Here is a 2105-nt window from a genome sequence, read left to right as displayed (position 1 = left end):
TCTTTTCTTTGAGTGGCCCTTGGACCTGTGAGTTTTATAAAGCAAGTGACAGATCCCATAAAGAGTCCCAGAAAGCATTCATACCATACCATGTTCTGAAGGTTTCTGGTAATTTCCTCTCCTCCAGGTAAGTAATAGGTTTCACTGTAGTCTGGACCCAGGAGATGCCTGCCGAGAGCAGAAAGCTGCATGATTAATTCAGGGTAGTAATAAAAGCTGATTTTCCTAGTATGATCTTCAGCACTAAAGGAGTAAACACGTCTACAATGAAAAATAGCTACCACTCTGACCCATTAGATATGAGGGAAGAAATCCCCGTCACTACTCTTCAGCTGCTGATTCTCTGTCTTTAAATGGGCTATTTTGTGATTCTTTGCACCAAGGATGCAACCTCTATGGAATCTCTGAAGTGTGCTCAGTTGCACAAATATGTATGAAGCACCATTGCACTCAGGGAGAAATTTACTAACTACCACAGAACTGGGGGGATCCCCATCTCCTGGAATCTATCTCAAGGCTATGCACGCTGAATAAGCATTGGACATTATGTTCTTATAAAAGTAATGGAAAACTTCATCAAAGGTTTGATTTTATCGGGGTAGAAAAAATGTTCAGTAGCTTCCCAGAAGGTCAAAGAAGAAAGTCATTTATATGTGTAGCTCTTCTTGTTTTACACTTTGCATATAATTTCCTAGGAAAACATCAACCTTCTTAGATAACATTAGCACAAATGAACATCATTTGAAATTCAATATGCCTTATGTCTTCTATCTCAAACCACATTAAATGGAGCCTCAAGAAGATTTTTTCCCCACATTCTCTTAATTTATTCCAGTGATTAGACTTTCAGGAAGTACAACTTACTTGGTTTTTTGTAGATGAAGAATGACTTCTTCTCCATTTAATGTAATCTGATACTGAACTTCAGATTCATATTTTTCCTGAAAATATTTATTGGTGTAATTACATCAGATAATTTATATTTCTGAGCCTATCTAAAATAATTATAATATAAAGATAATATAGTATGTATTAGAAGAACAATTAAAATGCATAGAGGATAAAAGCAGTTCTCTTATGCTTTTAAAAACATAAATTGTGCATTAAGATGGACTTCCAAAATGTATATAACTAGATGGTAATAACACTTACAGATTAAACTAACTCTAATATGTGGCTTATTGTTTGCCCTAATGTGCCATATACTGCCCTGTGGACCATAATGGATCACCAAGGTATAATAAAGCATGTATTTTTCTTACTTTAAAACCAAACTAAATATACTAAAGAACATCAACCAAAAATCTTGTAAGAACTAAATAAGTTAAAATTTACAAAATGAGGGAATATTTGCAGCAATGTAAGTCACGGTGTTAATATCCATAACAAATAAAAAAAAACTTGTTAATTACTGAGATAACGTTGAACTCTCTTATTGATAAAAGGGCTGAGAAAAAGGCAATTCACCAAGGAAAAGGGGTAGGGGTGGGGAAAAATGGGTTTGGTGAGACTGGTAAGGAACATGTTCTTCTAGAAATGACTGTCCTTCCTGGGTCACCCCCTCCCCCACCCCACAAAAATTTGGAGAAATTTCCAAGCAGCGTTATTCTTTCTTATCAAGTGAGGCAGTTAGCTCCCTGCTGCTTAACTATAAAACCTCTCTCAGAAGCCCTGAGCTGTCTCCTGTACAAAGCGGGGCTGATGGACATGGGCTTCAAGATGGAACTATTAGATGCTGACTAACATCAATTTCATTAGTGAAAAGGCTCTTTAATGTCTCTTCACATAAGTGAAAAATTTACTACAGTCGTTCACCCTGCTTACCTCTTTGCCATATTTCTCTGTCTGGTTGTTCTCGATCTCTCTTTTACGTAAAATGTGTAGTTTTTTAGGACAAACTACTTCATGGAGCTTTAATTCAGGTGTTTCCTTTATGGCTATTGCAAGAGAAAGAGATAATATTTATGTAAAAGATTTAAAGACTGTGGTTTTTGTTTTGTTGTGTTGTGTTGTGTTTTTGTTGGTTGATTTTTTGAAAGGGAAATGGACACTAAATTCACATCTGGAGAGCAAATACTAAGAACAAGGCGATTCTCCTTCTTCCG

General features: G+C 36.0%; 1 protein-coding gene across 2 annotated transcripts in view; it reads right to left on the bottom strand.

Moving 5' to 3' along the window:
• The window catches only part of ADAMDEC1 (ADAM-like, decysin 1), a 20199-nt gene that overhangs the window by 10987 nt on the left and 7107 nt on the right, over positions 1-2105 (bottom strand). The window contains exons 2-4 of one of the 2 annotated variants that reach the window (XM_008587003.1): positions 1825-1937; positions 865-941; positions 90-171 (exon numbers count right to left, since the gene is read on the bottom strand). In XM_008587003.1, coding sequence (XP_008585225.1) covers positions 90-171; positions 865-941; positions 1825-1937 — 272 coding nt within the window. The remainder of the gene's footprint in view (positions 1-89; positions 172-864; positions 942-1824; positions 1938-2105) is intronic. The other variant, XM_008587004.1, reaches the window with a different exon arrangement.

The sequence above is a fragment of the Galeopterus variegatus genome, unplaced genomic scaffold (genome assembly GCF_000696425.1).
Source record: "Galeopterus variegatus unplaced genomic scaffold, G_variegatus-3.0.2 Scaffold4211, whole genome shotgun sequence".
NCBI lineage: Eukaryota > Metazoa > Chordata > Mammalia > Dermoptera > Cynocephalidae > Galeopterus > Galeopterus variegatus.
This window is presented reverse-complemented; position numbering and strand designations above follow the sequence as displayed.